The 24,917-nt window shown below is 42.6% G+C and overlaps 1 protein-coding gene across 4 annotated transcripts; it reads left to right on the top strand.

The window, feature by feature from the left end:
• Positions 1-154: 154 nt before the first annotated feature.
• LOC119656786 (neutral alpha-glucosidase AB) lies at positions 155-15,643 on the top strand. Of its 4 annotated transcripts, none has more exons than XM_038063376.1 (8): positions 155-250; positions 12,248-12,497; positions 12,561-12,655; positions 12,722-13,225; positions 13,328-13,440; positions 13,499-14,874; positions 14,945-15,168; positions 15,227-15,643. In XM_038063376.1, exons 1-8 carry the CDS (start codon positions 225-227, stop codon positions 15,435-15,437), a joined length of 2,799 nt encoding a protein of 932 aa, XP_037919304.1. In that variant the 5' UTR covers positions 155-224; the 3' UTR covers positions 15,438-15,643. The 4 variants fall into 4 exon arrangements, with proteins under 4 accessions (XP_037919304.1, XP_037919302.1, XP_037919306.1 ...); XM_038063374.1 differs by lacking the exon at positions 155-250 and adding an exon at positions 603-694; XM_038063378.1 differs by lacking the exon at positions 155-250 and adding an exon at positions 1,039-1,223.
• The last annotated feature ends 9,274 nt before the right edge of the window (positions 15,644-24,917 follow it).

The raw sequence follows: 24,917 nt of genomic DNA, 5'->3' as shown, positions 1-24,917 counted from the left end.
ATTGGGTAAACGTAATCTCTTCCGGAGACACTAGTTGCTGTCAAATGAATAAATCCTGTGACAAACAGGAATCCCAGGAGATGTGTAGGTCCTAACCAGGAGTAATTTCTACGGTCCTCAAACTGTTGAGTACTCGCGAACTGCCTACCCGACGTCAGCTGCTTGTACACGACTGTGAGGTTGACGTTGCCTTAACCAGTATTCTGACAATTGGTAGAGTGAAAATGGCTTCGGGAGGATCCGTGAACGGGTAAGTGCCGGCTTTTTTTGTATTTTTGAGAAATTCCCGATTAGTTTGTGAAGAAGAGCTAGAGATTTCGTTAAAATATAGTTAGAATACAAGTCTATATTCTTACGAAACATAAGGGAACTTGTTCCGCAAGAAAGTTCTTAGATCGCTGAGTGGACAAAAGAAAATTTCTCGAAACATTCATGTCTTCCTATTTCTTCTAATCATCCACAGAATCCACTTCTTTGCAGTTATTGATTTCTCATACCAGAAAGGTGAACCGTTGAAGTTTAATTCAATTTGGTGGGGTTATGATACAAAGTGACGAAGGACCCTTTAGTTTATTTCCGTGGTAGATAAGATAAAAGTGTTCGTTTTTCTGATTTGCATGGACAACAATAAGCCTTTTGAGCACTTCAACACGCCGTTGTTCTGTGCTGCAGTTGTATCATGCGCATTAGTTAGGTATATTCGTGATTTGTTTACCTCAATAGAAATGTACCCCTGACCTTGCTTTATCAAATGATTACTTTCTGAAGAGCTTATTTTTTTATGCAAATAATTCAAATAATCAATTACGCTAATACTTGAAAATGATTAGAGCAAGTACCGGCATTAGTATTGTATCTGCGAATATCTACATTCATTTGAATCCCCATTCTTTATTGTTACAAACTGGAATTTTTCCAAATTTAAGAATGGAGATGTCTTCATACGCAGATTTAATTGGAATTTTTTTTACGGATACTATCTCGACTATATATATATATGTACGTGGCCTTCGGTTGTTGCATAAATGATATTGACCATCGCTTGGCGAATCAGTGTTTGACACGATGTCGCGTCGCATATGCATAGAACAGTGATCCGAGACGTAATTCTTTTTCATTTAAAAACACCTAAGTTGTGACTCTTGATATAATCCCATTGAAGTTCCATGCGTTTAGCCACCGCGAACGGTTAAATCGAATTAGAGAGCTAGAACAAGTTTAAGGTGAGTATCGTTGCCAGTGAGTCATGAGTTTTGAATGTGGCTAATTCTCGGTGCAGTGGGCAAGTTTGCCGTGATACTATTCGCCAGTGTTATTTTTTGGTAGTTATAAATCGTCACTTAGTTCTCGGTAAGAAGTTTCGGCAGTTGTTCGCAAACAAGCCTATCTAATAAATTTCTTTCCTAACGCTCTTCGAAATAATTTAGTAGTTCAGTTTTACTTTCATTTGAAACGCTTCTACTCCAGTGAGATTTTTTAAATACTCACGATCCATATTGCATATTGAACTGACCCTTTTAAAACTTGCGTGTCTACATGACAGGAAAACTACAAAGTGGGAATATAGTAACCGCTCGACGATTACCTACCTTGTCGTGATGAGGGAGCTCAGTAAGGAAGATCCTCCAGGAAACGGGAGGTGACACCTGAAGCCAAGCGGTAATCAAAACCCCAAGCCAAGGTGTGACTACCGTGCCAAGGGCTGAATGGTCACAGGGGTTAAGATGTGGCCGTAAACGGTGAACTCTGGATACCAGGCGACCCTCAGTTTCAACTAGCCTTGTCTTGGCAAAAAGGGGCTCTGCCGAGATCGACTTATTTTCCCCGGAAAAATTGAGGCCATGGCAGCCAACTATGAAAAAACAAAAAAACAAAAACATAAACCTATAAAGCAAACACAGTTAAACTTCGATCGCGACGATCCAACCCCGAGTCAAGGGGCAACCCTGAACTCATCGATGGAGACCCTGAGTCTAGACTCAGATTCCCCACTTATTCAAGTGGGAACCAATTCAATTGGGACCCAGTCCTTAACGGACGAGCATTAAGTTGATGCGGACTTAGGAACCCATCATTCTCAAAATAGAAGGAATGGATGCCCTGGGTCTACACATTCGGAATATATATCGTGCATGCCTTGCACACGCTTATATTCCAATTACATGGCGGAATGTGAAGGTGTTGTTCACTCCCAAACCAGGAAAACCCACTTACACCGACGCAAAAAGCTTTCGACCGATCAGTCTAACGTCCTTTCTGCTAAAAGGACTAAAAAGACTAGTAGATCGGTTCATAAGGGATACACACATTCCTAAGTGGCCACTTCACCATAGGCAACACGCCTACCAGAAGGGCAAATCCACGGAGACAGCACTCCATGAACTTAGGGCAAAAATTGAAAAGGCGATGTCCGAAAAAGAATACGCCTTAGGCGCATTCATGGACATCGAAGGTGCCTTCAACTATACCTCATTCGCGGCAATTTGTGATGCGGCAAGACAGCATGGAATCGAACCGCTGCTAATCAGTTGGATCCTTCACATGCTGGAGTGGAGAAAAATCCACATATCGGTCGGCCAGAAGTCTATTGAAGCAGGATGTCTCAGGGGCTGTCCACAGGGAGGGATTCTCTTTTCACTGTTATGGCTCTTGGTAATGGATACCCTGCTGTGGCTACTGGAGGACAAAAAAGTCTTCGCGCAAGCATTTGCGGACGACCTAGCCGTAATAATTACCGGCAAGTTTGCGGACACAGTATGTGACCGTTTGAATGCAACTCTGCATGTAATCCACAGCTGGTGCCTCCGCAATGGACTCATGGTGAACGCTAGGAAGACTGGACTAATTATGTTCACTAGGAACGTCAGGTGGGGCAGCTATACGCTACCCACCTTAGAAGGGGCGGAAATCCAGCTGGCACAAACAGTCAAGTACTTAGGAGTACATTTCGACTCCAAGTTAACGTGGAAGCATCATATCCAGGAACAATATCAGAAATCCTGCAGATTGCTCTGGTGCTGTAGGAATGCGATAGGTAAGACCTGGGGACTTTCACCTAAACGGATATACTGGATGTATACATCCATAATAAAACCCATTTTGATGTATGCATGCATCGTCTGGTCGCCAAGACTGAATTTTGCAGGAACTTGCAGGAAGCTGCTAACGCAGATTCAGAGACTTGGTTGCCTAAGTATTACTGGAGCAATGAGTACTACGCCGACTGCGGCACTTGAAGCTATCCTAAATTTACCCCCCATTCACTTGAAGGTGAAACGGAAAGCGGCCAACGACGCATATAGGCTCGATACCATTGGGGCGTGGAAAGGCGGCCAATCAAACGGTCATGCGTCTATCTGGAAATTTCTTGAAAAACATCCGGTAGTCCTGATGCCAACCGATCATATGGGTTCCAGATTCGGGTTTGAAAAGACATACACTGTCGTAATCACTGAAAGAGACGAATGGTCGACAAGTGGCCATGAGTCTTTCCAGATTACAGACCGGATAATCTTCACCGACGGGTCAGTCATGGAGGATGGATCGGGCGTAGGGGTGTTCTCGGAGAATCCGATTATATTATACAACTGACCCGACCCCTCGGAAAAATGACGACCATATTCCAGGCGGAGATATATGCCATTTCATTGGCAGCAGAAGAATGTCTGCGACAGAAATGGAGGGGTCGCACCATTCGAATCTGTTCCGAGAGTCGGGCGGCATTAGCAGCACTAAATGGCTGCTAATGCCAACATATCAAGCGAGTTGGTATGGAGTTGTCATCAGGTGCTGCTGAAACTTGGCCGACTGAACGAAATATTCCTGATGTGGGTGCAGACGCAATTTTACCATCGCCGGTAATGAGGAGGCTGACAGACTGGCTCGCCGAAGGTCTGGATCCACAATGGTGGGGACAGAACCAGCTCTTGGAATCCGGCCATCTACTGTCAAGTCTACTCTGAAGGGTGAAATTGCAAGGATTCACGCAACCGAGTGGAGAAATTTGGACTCTTACCGGCAAGCGAAAATCCTTATGAAGGAGCCTAGGGCCACTAGAGCGGCATTTTTGTTGTCCCTTAAGAAGTGGGACATGAAAACCCTAGTACGGCTTTTGACGGGACACTGCCCCTTAAACTGCCATATGGAAAAGATTGGGGTAGTGGTTTCGGCCGTGTGCAGCCAATGTGAGGAGGAGGAGGAGAGGGCCCTGCACTTTTTATGAAGCTGCCCGGCATCCTCAGATCTCGGACGAAGACACCTTAGCAAGGTTTTTTTCAATGAAGAATCTGCACACTCTCTGCCTCTGGAGAATGTTCTAAGATTCGCTAAAGCCTGCGAACACGGTAGGCGGGAAGCCATTGAATAGGCAACTTACGGGGATAGTACAATGGGCCTAACAATGGCCTGAGTGCTCGGAGCTGCGGCTCCCCCCAGTTAATTAAACTAACTAACTGCATCACAGGAAAACTACAATTTGGAATATAGTAACCGCTCAACAATTAACATTCGCGGAAATTAGAAAACCTTGGAAATTGGACCAAACAATTTATTTCCGTGTGCATGTGTGATTACAAATTATTTAATTGTAAGAGATTAGATTTTTGTTTGCTACTTGTCGTCTAGCCTAGAATTGATAGACAAGTGGTAGCTTTCTTCAAACTACAATTTACCCTTCATCAGTACAAAGCTACCTGAAGGGGGTAAGTCGCCCCCGAAATATATATTTACATTTAAAACTAAAAATTATAGTTTGGAGGAAGCTACCCCTTGTCTATCATATTAATTGTAATTTACTTCCCGTTTTTCCAATGTTCTCGTTTTTAAGATTTCGTATGAAGCAAAACTCTATTAAAATCGATCCAATGTCTGTCTGTCCATCTGTCTGTCTGTCACACCCGATTTACTCGAAAATGGCTGAACCGATTGTCACGGAATTTGGTGAGAATATGCAGTCTATGTGTCCCTTTCGGTACAATAAGTGGCATAATTTTGCTTTGGAATTAGGGAATTTGGGCGACTCCCCATGCATGCGAAAGGGGAGCAACATTTATTTCATAGAATATGGTCAGGTGAAACGCATTGGATAGAGGGACTCAAAAAAAGTGCTCCAAAAAGTGGAACAGGTATCGAACCTCCCACCGAACAATCTGCACCTGTAAAAAATCTAGGCTTCAAAATACATCCCTTTCCGGAATCTGCTCAAATAGCATATTGCTATATTTTATAAATTTGCCTGAAAACCCCCTTTAAGTTCATTCTAGAAATACTGCGTCAGTAAAAGTGATTATATAATAATATAATAATATATCATTGTACTTCGACATGTGTGACGTCATCATATAAAATGAACTCACATCACATACAATTTACTGAGTGGCGGCCGCACTAATTTTAGTAGCAACTCACTCCGCTTCGCTCTTCAGTAGATGCCGGGCTCATGACCACTCATCAGCGCTTTCGAACAATAATTCGTATCCTTGCTGAGTTTTGAATTAAACAAAGTAGAATAAAATGCCACCTGTAGCCGATTTTTGTCCCGGTGCTCCTCAGGGTGGAGGCGCGATTCAGCGTCTGTGAGATCGCCTCTACCTTACGATTGAAATTGACCAGTCACAAAATTATTTTGTGGATAGTGTTTCATTCAGAACCATGTATATCTACGTTAGTACCAGTGGTATTCAATTTTTGTACTTATGTATGTACACGTGTATGCTTTAGTACATACAGGAAAGCGGTAATAAACAATATTGGTTTAGGATGAGCATAATATTTATGTCAATAATATGTACTCGTACATATATTTGAAAGTTTGGGAATAAATATAAGAAGGAATTTTTTGAGTTTGTAGCTATCTGTGAAACGAAAAACGTACATAGAAAGTTCCTCATAAATAATGAACATAAAACCTCTATACCTGAAGCGCCCAGTTTCCGATATTCCGACTTGTTTTTAGGTAGATAGGTGAATGTGTTTACACACTAAGTGTTGGACTTCCGCAACGGTAAACTGTCGGAATACCTTAGGAAGTCTGCAATTCAGGGAATTCCTTTCACCAAAGGGAGGACAGTGGAGAAAAGGAATTGTTAGTTCAAAAAAACTGCCAGTCGGTGCATTGTATCTACTTCGCAACAAGTACCTTGACATAATGCGCATAACGAGCCCATCTGTCAACGCTCTGATAACTGTGATCCTAATTCAACTTTCACTAAAAAAAGATATGATCGGGGTAGTCCAACTTCCCAAATTTGTGAAGGTAATATGGTCTTGACGGCGTGACGATTGAGGGTGTAGAGCGTTAGTTTCTCAATCTTGGCTGAAATCCGAATAGTCATGTGTGTCAATGTTCGTCTTGTCTTTGTCCCGCTGCTGTCAACTTGCACAGTGTTAAATGTGATGATAATGAAACTGAAATAGAGTATGATTGTGTGGATATTCTATACTCCACGTAGAAGGGAATAGGAAACATTAACCATACTTTCGGTTCAACCACCGGCTTAAGTTGCTCATAGGCCGCGTAATCTATCTGCTTCCTAAGTGTATGTTATCGTTCTTCACGAGCAACCACCTCCGTTGTGTCTCTTCTTTTGCATTTATTAATAGGGTAATGGGAGTCTCGACGCCATCCTTGCAACCGCTTCCGAGGTAGCGCGGTAGGCAGACACCATGCTCAAAGCTCCTCGTTTCTGTACTTACACAAGGCAACTGCGATATTCCCAAGCCTTTTCTCCATAGAACAAAACGGACTGCGTTGCTTTCATGAAAAGACCTCTTCTGCTAAAGGCAGAATTCATAACGTTTGCGGATTTAAGACCGTAAATTCCAGCCGTCGCTTTGTCTGTTGCTGCGTTGGTTTACTCGAAAAAGCGCACCTACAAGTCGAGCGTCAATCCAATCTGGGATTTTCTTTTTATTCAAGATGATTATTTCTGCTTTTCCCACCGGAACCATGAACCGCCATCGATCCCCCTACTTGTCTCATCACTGTGCCAAGTCTGCTTTGTGTAACAGTTAACACTTTGTTCGAATTTTCTGGCATGTCGGGTCTTAGCAGATTATTGTAAGAAGTGTTCGAGAGGTCCGGCTGATTGGTCCCTGTACTATCTTCGACACGATCCTCATCCATAAATTCGCGCAGGTCCGGTGGATGGTGGAACACCAGCTTGTGTACCTTTGCTGGGATAGCTTCGGATGCCTTCCTCTTTTTCATTGTTTTAGTAAAAAGTGCCCATCCTCGGCACCCTTCAGGTTAATATTATCAACCGGAATGCGTCCATCTGTTCGGCATTTAGTGAACAGCGTTTCGGCGAACTCTCGACCTTTCTGGTAATCAGTTGATCACTGAGTCTCGACAATACCCCAGCCACCCCGTCGACTAGCTCGTGCCGAGCAGCGAGCATTACTTTTGTTTATCACTCTGCGAAGTCTCCTTTTAGCTGATCCGTACCCTGTCATTGTTGTGCGTGCGAACTCCTAGTCGTTTAAACGTTGCACCAAACGGCGAAACTAATGTCATTTTTTTCGCAGGTCGACAATAAAAGGTGACTTATAGGACATAGATTCCTCGTAGACCGTTGTTACCAGTTTCATAACTAAATTTACTACAGTGTCGGCTGTAGCGCTACCAACCAGCGAAGCCTCTGTTCCAAGAGCTTCGAAAAATTTCCTGATGTTTACCTTTGCTCCATTCCACGCGCTGGTGCGCTTCGAGAGATAGCGCCAACCATTTTGAACGCGTTGGGCAGTGCACTGAAAAAAGTTCAAATTCACGAAGCTATTCTGTTTTTAAAGTCTGCTTGGGATTCAGCAATCGGGTTGGAAGAAACTTTGGACCACTTTGCCAATATATGCCGATGAAAGCGACTTTTAAGATAAGATAATATTTGACTTGCTATTCTAATCCTTAGACAAGAAATAAAGAACTGTTACAACTTCTGGATCAGGTAGATGATACATTTTTCATAATGTAAGGATATCTGATTCTTGAGACAAAGTCGTAAGCTTGGCTGTAAAAGCTGGCAAAAGACCATCTTAAATCATCATCATCAACGGCGCAACAACCGGTATTCGGTCTAGGCCTGCCTTAATAAGGAACTCCCGATATCCAGGTTTTGCGCGGGGGGCCAAATAGAGACAGAATACTCAAGTTTCCTAGTACAGAGGGAATCTCTGAATCTCTGGTGAGTTTGCGGCGCATTGCACTGGCTAAAAATCATCCATGCGAACTTGAAGACTTCGAAAGCTGTACAAGTTGCTGTTTTTGGAATATCTTCGGTCCAGAATCGTCTGAGCATTCAGGCGTCTGTAATCCCCACATTCCATGTTTCATGACAAAAAGCGCGAATTGTTGGTCCTTTTTCTTTGCAGGGTTTGCCGTTGTGTTATTAGTGTAGGATTATCAGACCTACCCAAATCAATCTGGAGGAACTGTTGCTACAATATGTTCTGTTTTTTTGTCGCAGGAACTCTGCATTGAGTGGAAACTGGCAACTATTCGATCCTTGAGGAAGGTCTAATTCAAAAAATTGTTCATGGATTGCTTAATGAAGTTTTTTATATTTTTTATCGTCCTAGACGATAAATTCTGCGCTTTTTTGAATTATTGCTTTTCGAAAGGCTTCTAGGACATATTTTTTGCGGTATTCATAACAGGAATCAGAATTCTAACTCAAAAAAAAAAGAAAAATTATATGTGTATAATCAGGCATTCCTTACATGATTTGGCACGATGGTGATAGAATTGCGCCTCAACCTCCGCTCTACTTGCTCGCAGACGATTTCAGCTCCTGCTTTTGTGCGTCATCCTGGGCCACTCTGATATGGGTTACACGATCAAAGTAAATCTAAATGGTGATTCCCATTTTCGAAGAGTGGAATTTGTTCTAGGTATTTTAAAGCAGGATGAATTCGAGTCTTCCGCGCCTAAAAATGTGAAAAATAACCCCAACTGGTCCTTCAGATTGGGGGTTGGGTAGAGCTGATAACCCTAAACAACTTGTTAGGAAGCCAAAAAAGAAGTATCGGTCTGGATGGATTTTACAATGACGAACCCGGCAATGAAAATGGTCGAACAATTCGCGCATTTTCTCATAGAACGTGCACTCCCTACGCAGATTTAATGCTCTTTAGCATCTAACCGATACCTCATTTCAATATAAGGCTGATGTGATAGCCTTGCAAGAAATGGGTTGGACAGGGACTGGTTTCCTAGAGGAGAGCCAGTACACAGTATTTTATAGTGGCCATCCAGCAAACCATGTGCTCGGAATAGGTTTGGCTTTGAAAACATCGCAAATTTAGAAATATAAGCCTCATTAACGCTCACGTCCCTGCAGAGTCAGAGAAGGAAACCTTCTATGAGGCAGTCGAACGAATCCTCGAAGCCTGTCCGTGGTATGATTACAAAATCATACTTAGAGTTTTTAAAAGCTTACATAAGGATTCAATTAGCTATGTCAAAATGATTGAAGGAAATACCGTGTTTGCGCGGAAAGCGGTCCATAAACAAATGTGGGATGGAACGCCTTTCAAATTGACCACGTGTTAATTGAACCCCGCCACCTTTCAGCCTTAGTGAACGTCAGGACATATTGGAGGACCAATATAGACTCGATTCACTATCTCGTTGGCGTTGTGCTCCGAGCTCGAATAACAACACCGCCCAGAATCCCCTCTGACAATCAGGTGAGAGTTAACATTGGAGCCATCCACAACACAACTATCCATAACACCTATAAGGGGGAATGGAGGCTGCAGAGAGTTCCTGTAGATGAAGCATCGACAAATGATCTTCACCATCATTGATGCGGCCACACCCATACTTGGCCCCAGTCGCAAAAAAGTTGTAACGGCTGATTCGACGATGAATATAAGCAGGCAACGGAACGGAAGAATAATGCATACCGAGTAGGACTCATCACGAAGTCCGCCGAGCGGAGAAGTGACTTCACGAGCGGAAAAAAGAATCCTGTTCAGGTCTGTGAATTCAAAAAAATAGGGAGTCTGTGAACTCGAAAAGTATTTTGGGCAACCGCACCAGGCGCGGAAGTTTTACCAACAAGCCAGCAGGATGAAGCCTTATACACCTCGATGCTCACCCTGCCGAGACAAAGAGAAAGGGAAATCTGATTTCTGACAAAGTGGGGATATTGGAGCGATGGATTGAGTATTGTGATGAATTGCTCAACAACCAGAATATCGCCGGGTTGGAAGTTCCAACCAACTGAACACGACGAACAAATACTGCCACGCCAGGAGCCGATGCGGTTCATCACATATCTGGGACAGCGAATCAATGACGACTGGCAACAAGACATTTTCTGTCCCATACGCAAAAAGGAAGACATCACGCAGTGCGGCAATTATATAGTTATCACGTTGCTGAGTGTCATACGCCCAGAACATTATTGGCCCAAATCAAATTGGCCATGTATTGCACCATCTTTTCATCGACTTTAAAGCTGCCTATGACAGCTTAGCTAGGGTAAAACTGTACTCGGACATGAGAGAATTCGGTATCCCGACGAAATTGATAAGACTGATTACGCTGATCCTGACCAAGGTGCGAGGCCAGATAAAAGCAGTAGGATCACTCTCGAGACCATTCAACATCAACAACGGTCTAACACAAGAAAATATCCTATCGTGCATCCTTTTTAATCTGGCCCTGGAGAAAGTAATCCGTGATGCTGAGGTAAATGCGAGAAGCACCATCCTCTTTAAGTCTATCGTCGATATCGACATCATGCGAAGAACGACCCGAGGCGTACAAATTCCTTCACCCAGATCGAGCAACCAGCGCGAGATCCTGGGCTGCACATCATTGAAGGCCAGACAAAATATATGGTGGCAACGCCAGCATCAAAAACCGAAGAACCAACAACATTAAATTGTGCTGGTCAAAACAACACAACAACAATAAAGATAGGAAACTGCAACTTTGAAACCGTTGATAATTTTTCAACAGCTATGACGATGAAATCCGCGCACGATTGTTGGCTGCCAACAGAGCCTATTTCAGCTTACAAATGGTGTTCCGCTCGAAACGTCTCACCATAGGGTCAAAGCTCTTACTGTACAAGACTATGATCTTGCCAGTCCTTATGTATTCCTAGGAGCCTTGGGTTCTTAGCAAAAAAAATTGCAAACTATTGGCTGCGTTCGAGAGAAGAATCCTCCGAATGATTTTCGGCCCCCTACATGAGGATGGATGATTCCGCAGCCTAGATAACGACGAAATCTATGAGCGATACCATCACCGTCCGGTTGTAGATAAAATCCGGCTCAATAGGTTACAGTGGGCGGGTCACTTAATTCATATGGTTGAGGATCATCGAGACCGGAAAGTCTACAAGGGCAATATCTATGGTAGAAAAAGAAGACGAGGCAGACTCTGCCTCAGATGGAGCGATGGCATAGACGAGGACACCAGACAGTTTTTAGGCGCATCGAATTGGCGGACCTCGGCGCAAAGTTGATATGTCTGAAGTTGTAGAAATAGGATGGAAGATGTGTAGATAATTCGGAACTAAATAGTGTAGGTCTATTTAATAGAAGTAGATGAAATATGTTTTTGAACTTCATTTCTCATGTGGATATAGGTTTTGATAGTTTTAGCGCAACAGTCTTGTTATGTTCAGAGATTCGTCTACACCAATTTCAGCTGTCTCTAATTTAATAATAATAATCGTCGGTGCAACAATCCAATTGGATCATGGTCTTGGAGTGTGTTAGAGCACCTCATTTAAGACCGTGATGGTAAACTATAGGATTACAGTACACTATAGGAGGCAATGCGGTCAGCATTACGCTCTCTACTTTTCTCACCACAATTTGACAAAATTTCTCTGTGGTTTACTTTCATCCTCTCCCGCCCCTCTAGTCACAATAGCCCTCGTTGCGCTAAAGTATATTCTCGCTCTTGCGTCTGTCCGTTTCATTGCTTTTTCGCCCTACAACAAGAAAAAAAACGTTTGTCGTCAGACCAGATCCAAATTCAGTAAATGTGTTCAACATATCTGAACACGCTCTATTAAAAAATATCAGTACTGGGAGTGTGATTAGGAATTAACTATTCATAGATGGCTTTCCATTGATTGGATAATAAGCGATCCAAAAAGCGCAAGATTTGAAATGACAGTTCTATTAGCTGAAAAGTGAATGACTCCGAGACTCTGAAGTTTAAACTACTTTACTACTTTAGCTTTGTAAGTAAAAATATAATAAAAATTTCTTTTTTTTTTCATTTCAGATTCAATATGAAGTTGACACTTGTCGCTATTCTTTTCTGTATCCTCCAATTTGCTTTAACGGTTGATCGATCGAACTTCAAGACATGCGATCAAAGTAGTTTCTGCAGGCGTTGCCGAAAAGTGACGCCAGGCGATTCGCCATTCGCATTAGTCCCCGGAACTCTGAACATATATTCGGACTCTATCACCACAGATCTAGTGAACAGAGAGAATAACCATCTGTTCTCTTTGAAGTTGGAAGCGTTGCAGGTACATTATTATTCAAACAGGGAAAACAATTATATCAAATCATTTGTAATACGATTTTTTTAGGGAAATACTTTCCGTTTGCTCATCGATGAAAAAACCCCACTCAAACCTCGATATCGAGTGAATGATGCTTTGAAATCAAATCCAGTCCCTGGAACGTGAGTAAATCACTGGCTTTTGAATGTTGCCGGACTTAACATTCTATTTCTCATAACTCCTTGCAGCATCAAAGTCAGCGAACGAGCAGATAATGAATTAGTCATTACGTCTGGAACCAGTAAGGCCGTCGTGACAGGAACACCATTTAAAATTGACTTCTATCAAAATGAAAAGCTTTCATTGTCTATTAATGCTAAGGGATTGATGCGCTTTGAACATTTACGTAAAAAGCCCCAACCGCCTGCCGAAACTGAAAATAACGAAAATCCCGACGAATTACCTAAAGAAGTTTTACCAAAGTCAATTGAGGATGAGGATCCTGGCTCGTGGGAAGAGAACTTCAAATCACATCATGACACCAAGCCGAACGGTCCAGAAGCAGTTGCGTTAGATTTTACATTCCCACAAGCAGAGGTTTTGTTTGGAATACCAGAACACGCAGATTCATTTGTTCTGAAGCCAACTGCCGGCACAGACCCTTATCGTCTTTATAATTTGGATGTTTTCGAGTATGAACTGGACAGCAAGATGGCACTCTACGGATCGATTCCTGTTATATATGGACATGGGTAAGAATGTTTTTATAACGGAATATCCTGCATCAAAACATGAAATCAAGTTACCATTCTTCAACTTTTTAACTAAAATACTTTCAAAATATTGTCTCACAGTCCTGAAGAAACAATTGGTGTCTACTGGCAGAATCCTTCTGAAACCTGGGTTGACGTTTTCAACTCGAACGCCGAAAAGAATGTAATGTCTTCAATCGTCAATTTCGTGTCAGGTAAGTTTTCAAAGGTTGTGAATTTTCCGCATTTGAGTTTGAACTTTCCTTCCGCAAGGCTCGAGGCAAACCGAACCACCAGCAGCTCACTTCATGTCGGAGAGTGGAATTGTGGATGTTTTCCTTTTACTTGGACCATCCCCGCTTGATGCATTCAAGCAATATACCGACCTAACAGGCACTGCTCCGTTGCCTCAATTATTTACTTTGGCCTACCATCAAAGTCGATGGAACTACAATGATGAGCAAGACGTGAATTCGGTCAGCAATAAGTTCGATGAACATGATATTCCAATGGATACAATTTGGCTAGACATTGAATATACTGACGGCAAAAAATATTTCACTTGGGATCCACATAAATTCCAACACCCTCTGGAAATGATCAAGAATTTAACAACGTTGGGCCGACATTTGACCATCATTATTGATCCCCATATTAAGCGAGAGTCGGGCTATTTCTTCCATCAGGATTGCACGGACAGGGGTTTATATACGAAAAATAGAGACGGTCACGATTATGAAGGGTGGTGTTGGCCTGGATCGTCGAGTTACCCAGACATATTCAATCCTGAAGCGCGGAAATACTTTGCTGACCAATATCTCCTCGAGAACTTCAAGACTACTACGAAAGATGTGATGATTTGGAATGACATGAACGAACCATCGGTATTTAATGGTCCCGAGATCACCATGTTGAAAGATAACGTTCACTTTGGAGGCTGGGAACATCGACATATTCATAATTTATATGGACACATGTACCTGATGGCTACATTTGATGGACTGAGTAGACGCGACCCCAATCAACGTCCATTTATACTCACACGATCGCATTTTGCCGGATCACAGCGTTATGCGGCCATGTGGACAGGAGATAACAAAGCCGATTGGGGCCATTTAGAAGCAAGCGTAAAAATGTGCTTGTCGGAAGCTGTTGCTGGCTACTCTTTCTGTGGGGCTGATATTGGTGGATTCTTTGGAAACCCTGACGCTGAATTGCTTTTACGTTGGTATCAAACTGGTGCATTCTTGCCGTTTATGCGAGCTCATGCACACATTGACACAAAACGGCGCGAGCCATGGCTTTATCCTGAGGACACAAAGCAAATCATCCGAAGTGCAATTCGTGAACGTTACAGTTATCTGCCTCTGTGGTACACAATGTTTTATGAACACGAACGTGATGGATATCCGGTAATGCGTCCATTATTGGCCCATTACCCTAAGGATAAAAATGCGTTTGCAATTGATAATGAATTTTTGCTGCAAGATAGACTTCTGGTGCGATCTGTTATGCAACAAGGTGTTTCTAAGGTGGATGTTTATTTCCCAACAAAGGGAGATGGCAAAGGTGATATTTGGTATGACGTAGATGATTATCGTAAAATCACAACCGTGGGACACGAGTCAATTCCAGCCGATTTAAAGAAGGTATTAGCTTTAAGATTTTATTATAACAATGATATTTATTCGAGTGTCTTCTTACATATTTTTCGCACAGATTCCTGTTTATCAACGGGGCGGAAGCATTATTCCCAAGAAGGAGCGTATTCGTCGCGCTGCAACTCTCATGAAAGATGATCCTTACACCCTTATTGTCTGCCTTGATGCAAATCAATCGGCTAAAGGCACTCTCTATATCGATGATGAAAAATCCTTTGAATATCGTAAGGGACAATATCTCTACATTGAGTATGAGTTCAAAAACGGAGTCTTTAAGAATCGGTAAGATTTGAAAGCATCACAATTAATATTCAATTAATTAAACCTTAACAAATTTTAGCTTCATTGATAATAAATCAAAATATTCTCCGCGGTCCTGGCTTGAACGTATTGTCATCGTCGGTTTGGAAAAAGTACCAAAATCTGCAAAGCTGAAGGCAAGCAAGAGCGATGCTGCCGATTTGGAGGTTCTACCCCAGGGCAATGCGTATGTAATCCGCAAACCTGGTATCGGCATGGCCGAAGATTTCTCAATTACTTTGAAATACTAAGTAATTCCCCTAAATAAAATGTTGAATAGAAATAGAAAATTCACGAATCAAATACTTATTGAGGTGTAATTGTCCTTCTATATGTTGCAATTTTGCGTAAATAATTGTAGACTATTTTAGAATTCTATTTTAAGATTATTTCTATTATTTGATCCACCCTTTCTGTATTAAAATTAGACAAATTAATAAAATGAAACATAATCTGACCTGTTTAGTATTTTTATTGGAGAGTGGAAAATTTATTTTACTGGGAGCATAGATCTAAATCACTACCATTATCATCCGTGTTTGTATGAGTTGAACCTCCTTTTGTAAAATTAGTCATAATGCTCAACTTGGGGACAGTTTTCGGATTTGGATGGTGAACAAATTGGCTTTTATAGGTCAAGGAATTTTCAACACTAAGAGTAAGAGAAGGAGCGCAATTCTCGACGAATATACATTTTGGACAATTTAATGAAAAATAAACTGAAACCTTGTGGCAAAGGACCGACAATGACTAAAATAAAAAATAGGAAAATAAAAAGAAACAGGATCTGTGTTATTCGGACGGACAGCGGGTCTGAAAAGTGCTTCTTAAGATTTTAGATTACGCATCACTTCGATTACCGCAAAGAATTGTAGATAACAACTAAAGTGAATAAATTTGATGGGCTGCAAAAGGAAGAAATATGTGGTAAAGATCGAATGCTTTAAGCCGAAAAGTGAGGCAGTATTGACTAACCTGTTTGAATATAACGATAAAAAAAAAATATTTCAATGTTATCTAAGTGTAAATTTCCTTTTTTTATTTATTTGATTAATTCTCTGGATAAAGCCACTTATGATACTTATATAATAATAATAATAATCGTTGGCGCAACAATCCATATTGGATCAGGGCCTTGAAGTGTGTTAGAGCACTTCATTCAAGACCGAAACGGTACACTACAGTATACTGTAGGAGGCAATGTGGTCAGCATTGCGCTCGCCCGAGATTATTACCCTGATTTGACTCAGGTACTCATTCACAGCTGAGTCGACTGGTATCCGACGTCAAATCACGATACAAATTCCACTGCCTACCAGTGAGATTTGAACCGCGACCTTCCGTACGATAGCCTTGTGCTCTAACCACTCAGCTATCCGGACACTATGATACTTATGCTGTAATCTAATTCCGTTAACAATCTTCTGGCTGCTAACTTACCTATAGAGATCGGATCATGTCTACTGCGTCTACTGCGCGATCGACAATACCTGCACCTCTCAAAGTCAAATTATGTGCATGTTATCCAAAAAACCAAGGGGGCCATGTATCGACATCCGAATTGCCTAAAGAAATCGCTTGTCGGTGTCGTTTGCGTTTTTTAATGTTTTGTTTTAGAAACAAAACCTTATTAACATTGAATCGTTTGTCGGTTCTTTTTTGTAATAGTAGGAAACCTTCAAAAAAGCTGCCGCTGACTTTTGCCACACAGTTATGTGAGACTTTTACCTACAAAAACCACCTTCGGGAAGGGGGGGGGGGGCTGCTTCTGGATCAGTATTTAACTGTTATTCGTGAAGGTTATCCTCTCCCGCTTTTCCTCCTTTTAAACTCATCCTAACACTTGTTCCACCGCTTTCCACACCTAAATCAAACTTAATATATTCTCAACGAAGTTTTCTGCTAATAAGTGGATATTGCCCACCGCTTCCATTTCCGTTCTGCATGATGCGAACCTTGGACAGTGGAAGAGTACATGCTCCGCATCTTCCATTACGTTCTCGCAAATCGGGCAATTCGTAGAATCCTCATGAACAAATTGGTGATGACTTCCTCGATAACCACCGTGTCCGCCTAGAGGCTGTGTCAAGTCATAGCCGACGTTACCATAGCTCCGTTTAGTCCAGCTTTCGATGTTCGGTATCAATCTATGAGTCCGGCATCCTTTCTTGCTCTCATCCCTTCGTTTCTGCTATTCTGCCAGTCATAGATCCCTTGCTGACCGTCATCGAGGGGCTTTAGTTTTAGCAGTTTCGTGAATCCGTAAGGTTTCAATCGCCAAAGTATCGATAGACATCATCGAGCTATTATACATGCTGCGTCGTCGGATGTTGTGCGGTAAGCGCAGTATATTCGGAGGACACTAAGTTGATAAGTCGCTGCTATTTCTCTTCCAATGTTGATATTATCTAGTATGGTTGCCCACACGAGTATCGCGTACAATAACAGCGAAGTAACCACTCTTGAAATGAATTCTCAACGGCTTTGTCTTGGGCCCCCTATATCTGGTAGCATTCCAGTAATCAACGAGCTGATGTTAGGCACCTTTGTAGCTTCACATTGCAACTGTTGGTTAAAGTTTAACTTCTGATCGAAAATCACCCTGGCGATGAGTACAAGACCTTAAAGGCCGCTTGGCTGTCGGGAAGAATGGTTATGTTATGCTTGGGCCTCGGTTCATGGCAGTACTTCCGCTTAGAAAACACTGGCAAATCCTGGGAGATCATACGACTCAGCTATGTTATGTGTATCCGAGAAGAATCCTGCACCAACTCAACGCAACATTTTTGATCCGTCGGTGAAGAATACTGCATCGGAAAGCCCACAGCAAAGTTCCTCATGAAGTGGGGCATGCGTGTGGCGTAGTCCGCGGAGAATGCCCAGAGTTTCTAAGGTACTTTGCTTAGGGTGTTACTATGGCCGTAGGGCTTTGCTGTCCAACATCCGGACTCAGGTAGTCTCACAGTACTGCACAGGAGTACATTGAGAACATCTGTCAGCCAGGAAAGTAGAACACCGGCAACACCACCGGCACACACGCGCTCGCGGTTCCTATTCCTATTAAGTGTCAGGGACGAGCTATGGCTGTGTAAATCCAGAGAGTCATTCTTGGTAGAGACCCCATTTCCTTGCAAAAGTCCTCTTGCAGACGTAGAACGCTATACAGGCCATCTTGCCATCTTAGCTTTCAGTTCTATGTTCAATCTCCAATTTATAATAGCTTAAGATCCAAGATTACACCAAAATACTTAATATTGGAGGGAAGAACCAATCTTTGTTCATTTAGCCAGCAGTGGAGGGATGGCGCCACCCTGGTGTGTACTTGTGCTTACAGTTTTGGTCAAGTGGATACCTCCCAGATCAGACTGGATTATCGAAGTCTTTACTTACCTCGTGGAGAGCGGTTTCTGTGGATTTGCTTTTGACGTAGGCACCCTGAGACTTGGAGGGGGCGTTCTCTCTATAATCATCCTTGAGTGGATGTCCAGAATGCGCTCTTGAGTCTTCAACACGAAATAGCTGAGGCTGATTTTTCGAAAGTCTTTCACGGACTCATGGTCGCGCTCGCCGACTTTCGGTATGAAAACCACGTCCCCGTGTCGCCAAATTGTCGTAGGTAACGTAAAGAGATGCAGCTTCGATAAATCTCGACAAGTCACGGCACAGCCCTTCCTTCCCGCTTGTGTAGTATGAATTGTATTATTCATTTGGGCCCGGAGATTTATATGATTTATTTATATTTACCAGCACATAGATTTTATGATGATTTACCTTTACGGTCGATGAGAACATATTGTTTGAGTCGTTAGTTGGGATCTGTTTCCCCCTGGGGTACTCCAAGATAATACCGAGAGTACAACCTCTCCTTATTAACTTTCCTCATGGCAATGACCTTCATCATTGTAGCATGATAGATCCTGGTCATATTAGCCATATGCCTGTTTTTTACTAATTTTGCCTAAACGGCAATCTTACGTGTTTCTTCTTGTTGAGAATTCGCTGAGAATCATGGTGAAAGTTTCTGTGCGTTGTGGATTGGATTCTCGGTGTTGGTTCATTTCTGAGCTTTTAACATTGGTTTCCACTCATAACATTGAGACCGCAATCATGAAGTCATCAGGCGCAGAGAGGCTGATGTCCTACTGGGGTGTCTACTCCTCCTCCCCAATTTGTCTAGAGTCGTGGGCCTTACAGACTATGTAAGGCACCCCTTCTGTAAACAGTTGGGCTCCCGAACTCTTAAGAATTTCCAAGATTCTTTCGGATGGCGTCTGTGGATCCTCTTGGAGTCTCCTTAAACTTTTTTAAGTTTTCAGGGGACTTCGTTGAGGCTTCCTTCTTATATTGTTTGTAGTTTCTTGGAAACTCTATTTAATCCCTTAACATCGGTCTGTCTTTAGTGAAATGTAGCTGCGCCTCAACACGGGACTCTCTCACTATGTCCAGGTAAGAGAGGCGGCTGCTCCCATGCAGGTAGTCTCAGTCACCTACTGTGCAATTATACCCTACAATATGAATATCTGAAAAAAATATCTGGTAGTAATATGGTTAAACCAGATATGCATTAAAGATTTCTACACCAGCTTTATGGCAAATAGTGATAGCAACAAATAATAGGATGAGCATATAGCCAGAACACAACAGAAATGTGCTTGCTTGACGACAAGGACCTGGTACTGCGAGTGGGCGGGACCATGTCTTGGAGTAACAGATTTTGGAGTTTCGTGGATATCTCAAAACGAGATTACTTAATTAGAGAATGGTCACAGGCGGATAGTCACGGGTCAAGCCAGCTTGCAATGTAGAATGCAAGTTGTCGACCACACAAACCAAAAAAAGTCGCGAGGTTTGGAGGCGGTTTCAAATGCCTTTCCCAGAGTACCGACATTTGACTCCAGTTTGCCTTTGTGCCAATCTAATAAATTTGCGCACCGGAGAGTTTGTTCTTGATAACTTGATCAAACTCGATCTCCAGTCGAGTCTGCTGGGGGAAGGGATTGCGGACCTCTGTAGCGAGATTTCGACCGAAAAGTATCCAACTGTTATCTGAGGAGGATTTCTGGTCGGATACTCTCCAGTTCTCCATTCTAAAAGTCGTATTATCGGTTGGTAGGGTGATAACAAAGACCTGTTATAGTTCTCCGAGCTAGGGAAATGGAAGGTTGGTGTACTGGCTCTGTTACACACCGACAGATTTGTATTCATAATAAAATCAAAGAGAGACTCACCTCTTTCGTTAATTTCCGCGTATGACTTGTATTGGCGCCGGAGCCTATCAACAGTTTATCTTATCATTCCGCTCGTTGACGGTACCAGTTATCCTTCGCAATCTTGATGAGAATATGAACGGTCTTCTGGTACTGGGCTTGAGCAGAATTCCAGTGGACATCCGCTTCTTCCTTGGTTTCTTGTTGGGGGGTCGCGCGTTGGAGTATTAAAACAGAATTTTAGGCGACCAGTCGTAATAAAACATGCGTTATCGCTCTCAGTGGCAGTGACTGAACGATTTGAATATTTCGAACCAATGCTATCAGCCAATGGTGAAATGCGTTATGAAATTGCTTCAGCGCATTAGGGCAACCCTGGATGAAGTGATGTTCCATAACTCCTGAGCTTTGTGATCGATGTATTAACGAGCGTATCATCTTCAAAATTTACCCTAGGGATGTCCACATTGTTGCCCTTTATGGTTTTGAGTGTTGGCCGACTATAAAAGATGAATGAACGGCATCTCGCGTCTGATAGGTGGATATTTGCGATCGATATGGGGTTGCACCGATCGTGGAAAAAATTGTGAGAGGGGCATCTCTGGTCAAGTAATTCGTCTAACCAAGATTTACTTGCCACTAGTCTGAACATCGGAGTCAATGGGAAACTTGACCAAGGAAAATGGCGCAAACAATTAAAACGAGCCGACCCTGCCTCTGAACAGAACAAAGGCTGAAGAAAAAGAAGATCCGAGGTTTCATTTCCTCCTACACCACAGTGAGCAGGTATAATGCGTAGTTCCTCCTAATTGAATATGTAACTGCCCAGGTTGCGCCCTTAGGATCACATACACTTCAGCCTGAAAGACCGTTGCATATTGTCCCAAGGGAAAAACCACTTTTCGTTTTTATCCGAAAGGTAGACCCTTGCTCCAGAATGAGGCCTAAGTCGCATGTCGAGGCAAAGGTCTGCCTGCACAGCCCATAAGCTATGAGAGTTTAGCTTTTTATCTAAAATGACTCCCAGATATTTTACTTGTTTGAAGGGTTGTACCTCTAACCTCTGGGAGGCACATTCTACTCAGCTTCCCCCTTTTTGTAAATAATATCAGCATGGTTTTATTTGGATTTATTGAAAGTCCAGGCATGAGGCACCAATGGTCAATCAAATCAACGGCACATAGTGTATTTCCATTCATCATTTCGAGATCCCGACCAGCGGCTAGCACACCAACGTCATCTACATAAGCTTAGGCGTGTATAATATCCACAAAAACCAATCGCGTACTCGCGTTGCAGGTTTCTTCCTCTATCTTTGAAACCAAATTATGAAGAGCATATCCATAAGAATTTCCACGCTGATAGGCATGTCGGTTTGCATATAGTGGGTGCGATATAAGCACTGTCACAGGGCTGCGATGTAGAATCAGTCTCTCTAGTGTGAAGTGTGCAAAGGACATTATAGCAGCTCCGGCTTTTTCATTGGTAACCACCGTACAGTACTGTACTTCAGTTATCAGTATACGCGAATGGTGTACTCCTAATAGAGTCTGTAAAGTCTGTGAAGGTTCTATTCGGGTTTTTAACAGAATATAACTTGGCCGATTCATCTCTTTCAAGACCCAAGAGCCACAGTCTCACTTTTGTTTTATAATATGTTCTAAAGGAGTTTCACTTCGAACGTTGTACGCGCCTCTTATATTTACGCTGTGAGTTCAAGGAGTTTAATCAGTCTTCATTTTTATTAAGGTTTTGTCTAAAACAATCAAACGAAATGTTAGTACTTTCCGAAACCGGCCTTAGTTTTGACATTTGATGAAAAGGTGGGGAGTGCAGGGGTCGTAAGTAACCATTTCTTTCACGGATCCATTCTCAGAAACAACCCAACTAAAAAATCTGAAAAAAATCAAGAGGCTGCCAATATATGGCGCCTAGGCTCCGAAATACCCTCCATTTCGATATCGGTTTAAATAAAGTTAATAATTGTATATTACTACAATTTTTAGTAATTAACTGAATGCAATGCAGCAATGTAGGCTATAATAGGGAGCATGATCGTCCCAAGTTTGCCGGAAATTGCACGATCACTAACAAGGTTATAATAGGTCAAATTTGTCGCTTCTTTGCAAATTCAAGACTTTGAATGTCAATATCACGCGAAGGTGCTGGGTACTAATGTAATCTCAAATGTCTTTATAAACAAAATACACAAAACGTTTGATAGCTGAAGCGTTCAGTTTCCGGCTTCGCGACTTTTTGCTTTTACAAACACGATTCAGAAGTTTTCTGGTCGATTTCGCTCGGTTTTTGCAGTTCTAGGCTTCACCGGCGAACCGTTTTATACCTTTTATCCCGGGAAATAGGATAAGACTCTTCAAGGCGTTTTAAAAGTGTGCGATTCAGAGTTCCCAGCTGATCTTCTATAGTCAAAGGAATTCTCAGTCGCATAGTTAGTTCCACTTTGTTGCTATGTTGTCTTTGTATTACACACTGTTCGCCTGTAATAGTCAGACTGAATTCTAAGTAACGGTGATCTGAGAGTGAGATTCTGTCTAACACGCGCCAATTTCTAATCAACTTTAACAACTTAGAAGTGCAGACTGTTAGGTCGATTACTTCACTTCTTCTTGTTATGAGATCAGTTGAAGTGATAAAATCAAATTGATTTTGCTCCTCTAGGATTGCACTTGCTACTGCCCCAACAAATATGTTGAGTGTTCGCAACACAGCCTATTGAGAGTTCTAGGCCACTTGATTCTGCATGCAGTACCAGATCCCGCAACTAGGTCCTCGAAACGGAATTGTCTTGGTATGGCTCCAACAATTGACATCAGGGTACAGGTTTCACAGTCTCTACAATACCTCATTGAAGATAATCCTAGTCCTCTTTACTGATTCAATACCATAGATTTTGTTAAATCGAATATATGGCTCTGACACCAGAAATACTGCAATTTGCCGGCCATGCTGCCAGTAGATAGGAGGAGGCTTCATAGGTGTAATTTAATGTGAAAATTTAATGTGTCTCACGAGGATTATGAGATTATCCTCACCTTCTGTCGGAAGTTTCATTTTCTTGAGTCCGATTTCTTTGGATATTGCCACTTAGTGGTACGGCAATACCCAGGTTCTTATTCACTTCACCTTCTTTCGCAGTACCTTCCGCTGTCGTCGGCGGTGTCCGGGCTGCATAGATCCGTTCCCAGATGGCGGCATTAGACCAATTGTGTTCACACCATCAGATTTTGATAGGCATCATAGGTTTCCAGTTCCTCTCATTATGGGAGTTAGCATATTCTCTTTTCTAGCTGAGCACGCCGTAGACACTGAGTGCAGGCTTCCCACTGAAGTGGAGAGCGTGTCTTCGTGATTTCCCCGGGGGAAGGGTTACATGAATCTGAATGAGGCCTCTAAAATCCGTGACTCGACGGAGACTTGATTGCTCAAAGTCGCGAGTGGATTCGAAGTCTCTGACTCTTTATCACATCTTCATCATCAACGGCGCAACAACCGGTTCCCCGGTCTAGGCCTGCCTTAATAAGGAACTCCACACATCCCGGTTTTGTGCCGAGGTCCACCAATTCGATATCCCCAAAAGCTGTCTGGCGTCCTGATCTACGCCATCGCTCCATCTCAGGCAGGGTCTGCCTCGTCGTCTTTTTCTACCATAGATATTGCTCTTATAGAATTGCCGGGCTGGATCATCCCCATCCATACGGATTAAATGATCCGCCCACCGTAACCTATTGAACCGGATTTTATCCACAACCGGATAAAACATGGTATCGCTCATAGATTTCGTCGTTATGTAGGATACGGAATCGTCCATTTTCATGTAGGGGGCCAAAAATTCTTCTTCTTCTTCGAACGCGGCCAAGAGTTCGCAATTTTTCTTGCTAAGAACCCAAGTCTTCGAGGAATACATGAGGATTGGCAAGATCATAGTTGTGTATAGTAAAAGCTTTGACCCTATAGTGAGGCATTGCGAGCGAAACAGTGTTTGTAAGTTAAAATAGGCTCTGTTGACTGCCAACAACCGTGGGCGGATTTCATCGTCATAGTTGTTATCGGTTGTGATTTTCGACCGTAGATAGGAGAAATTAACAATGGTCTCAAAGTTGTATTCTCCTATCTTTATTCTTCCCGTTTGACCAGTGTGGATTGATATCGTTGGTTGGTTGGTTTTTGATGCTGACGTTGCCACCATATACTTTGATGTGCAGCCCAAGATGTGGCGCCAAAAGGGGCCTGCTTGATCTGGATGAAGGCAGTTTGTACGCCTCAGGTCGTTCTTCCCATGATGTCAATATCGTCAGCGTATCATTCTGGGCGTACGGGGCTGTTCGGCCTAGCAAGATAGCGGAGAATATCTAATAGATGGTACTCCGCGACGTGATACCTTTATAATTGCTGCATTGCGTGAGATCTCCCTTTTTATGTATGAGACAGATAATGCCTCTTTGCCAATCGTCAGGCATTGATTCGCTGTCCCACATCTTGAGCACAAGTTGATGAACCACTTGG

The sequence above is a fragment of the Hermetia illucens genome, chromosome 5 (assembly GCF_905115235.1).
Source record: "Hermetia illucens chromosome 5, iHerIll2.2.curated.20191125, whole genome shotgun sequence".
NCBI classification, from domain to species: Eukaryota; Metazoa; Arthropoda; class Insecta; order Diptera; family Stratiomyidae; genus Hermetia; species Hermetia illucens.
Note: the sequence above shows the minus strand (reverse complement) of the source record. Positions and strands in the feature narration are given on the sequence as shown.